Source organism: Vollenhovia emeryi, unplaced genomic scaffold (assembly GCF_000949405.1).
Source record: "Vollenhovia emeryi isolate VEMERY1.0 unplaced genomic scaffold, V.emery_V1.0 DF939165.1, whole genome shotgun sequence".
Classification (NCBI taxonomy): Eukaryota; Metazoa; Arthropoda; class Insecta; order Hymenoptera; family Formicidae; genus Vollenhovia; species Vollenhovia emeryi.
This window is the reverse complement of record NW_011967201.1, coordinates 1,562,817-1,564,884: the sequence shown is the minus strand read 5'-3', so window position 1 is coordinate 1,564,884 and position 2,068 is coordinate 1,562,817. Positions and strand designations below refer to the sequence as shown.

The 2,068-nt window shown below is 28.8% G+C and overlaps 1 protein-coding gene across 2 annotated transcripts in view; it reads right to left on the bottom strand.

Annotated features, from left to right (window-relative positions):
• Nucleotides 1-414: 414 nt before the first annotated feature.
• The window catches only part of LOC105564440, a 4,730-nt gene continuing 3,076 nt past the window's right edge, over nucleotides 415-2,068 (bottom strand). For both annotated transcript variants that reach the window (XM_012016796.1, XM_012016798.1), the window contains exons 3-5: nucleotides 1,719-1,898; nucleotides 1,324-1,437; nucleotides 415-1,042 (exon numbers count right to left, since the gene is read on the bottom strand). In XM_012016796.1, the coding sequence (XP_011872186.1) occupies nucleotides 968-1,042; nucleotides 1,324-1,437; nucleotides 1,719-1,898 (369 nt within the window). In that variant the 3' untranslated portion in view covers nucleotides 415-967. The remainder of the gene's footprint in view (nucleotides 1,043-1,323; nucleotides 1,438-1,718; nucleotides 1,899-2,068) is intronic.

Genomic DNA, 2,068 nt, shown 5'->3' with positions numbered 1-2,068 from the left:
AAGGATTTAAAATACCAGAAGTCAGGACGTATCAAACAAAATTTAACTATAAAATTAAACACATGTATTTCGCGCGCGCGTTAAGGCACCTGTCACCAAGATTCGTGTTACAAAGCACGTCTGACTACAATCCGGATGGTAAAAATGTTGGATGTAACCTATGAAATAAATACTTCACGCTGTTTGCCACTTGGGTCGTCTAATAATGATCTCTACATTTGCTAATTATATGTATATGTATTTATTAGGAAAAGTTTTAATAGTTTATTGTAATTACGAATATAAAGAAAATTAAAATAAATACAAATATAGTACAAAGTTGATTATTAAAAATGTTAACCATACAATTATTCAAAACACTGTGAATCTTGATAGAAATTTGTTCTCTCTGGGTTATTTAAGAAGTATAAATACGTATGTAAAATATGTTTATATTAAATACAGATTCTGCAAGAGAATATGATCGCAATCACACAATCGTAGCAAGCCCATAATATAAAATGTAAGTGGCACATATTGATAAAAAATATGTACAATAGTAAGGTTTCGTATAACGTGGAGATCGCGTATTTCTTACTTTAATTTTTACATTACAGAAAATTGTGATTTTTCAACTTTATTTACGATTAGGATAAATAACACGAAGAACAATTAGTAAACATAATCTTGCAATTTCGTCTGAGAACCAATGAATGTTGTATAAAAATAAAAAATACGTAAACGCTCTATATAATTTTTTAAAATATGCAACATAAAAATATCGTTCGGCATTTTTTCAATACTCGCCAAGTATTGAATGTTGTCCGACAGTCAAAATTCGTTGTACAATTTACACATTAATTTAATTAATTTAGTTGTTATAACAAAGTTCCTAAAATGTACACGCTTTATTTGTAAAACATTTCCTCATGTTTCATATGAAGAATCCGTTTTTAGTAACTTAGTAACAGTCGCATAATTCGTGCGCTTAGATTCCTCTGTAAGTACGAAGAGCGAAGATTGTGCTCAAGATATATAAAGCCGCGTTTACCAGACCGCAAATCTAGATAAAAATTAAAACGTTCTTCTAATAAGATTTGTTACAATTTAAATATAAATTTAATTGCAATATGTATTTAAAGTGTCCAAGTCTAATAAACCATCTTTTCACTGACGTTCTCGCTTAAAAAAAACTTGGGAATTGTTGTGAATGATTTAAATTCTTTAGATAAAAGATGATTCGTTAGGCTTAACACGTTATATACAAACTGGCCAAGTTAAATGAAATATGATTATTAATTATATATTATAATTTCATTTTTACAAATGTAACGTTGTACTTACGGAAGCGCCTAATAATAGCTCATAGTTATAACGCCTGTAGTTATTGATGTGCACCATAAGTGTCAACGAGGCCGCAAGTATTAGTCCAAATGCAATGGAATGATAAAGAAGTTCCTGAAAATTCGAAAAACATTGTCAATCAACATAACGTTTGCAATAAGGTATTACCGAAATAATTTAATGTTTAATTTTTTTTAATATTTAATTCTCACTTTCTGATATTACTTGAATTAAATTTTAATACTTATGGTAACATTTAATAATACTCTCGCGTCTTGTGAACGAAGTACAGATAATGGATTAAATAAATCACGCTTAATAATCAATTATACGTATAATTGAAATTATATATAATTTCAATTTTAACATATAATCTTTTTAATTTTTGTACTTACATGAATAGTTTTAGATATAATAGATGCGGTAGAAAAAGATGTCAGGCAACTCATAAGAAGGATGAAAGTGCTAATCATAAATGTAGTTGTTATAAGAAGAAAGAAAAGCTCTGCGGTGGTCCGATATACATTGTTAGTAAATTCGTGACCAGCAATTCCTACGCAAACTATTCCCAGCGCCTGTTTGTAGAAACATGAAAATACTTCAGATTAGGAAAATATAATCTTTCGATGTAAAAATTAACAAAGTGTCTGAATATAATATTACTAGCACAGTATATGTAAAAATACCCGTCGCTAATACTACTATCGTTTCAAGTATATCTCATTACAAAGCGGAAAACGGAAAT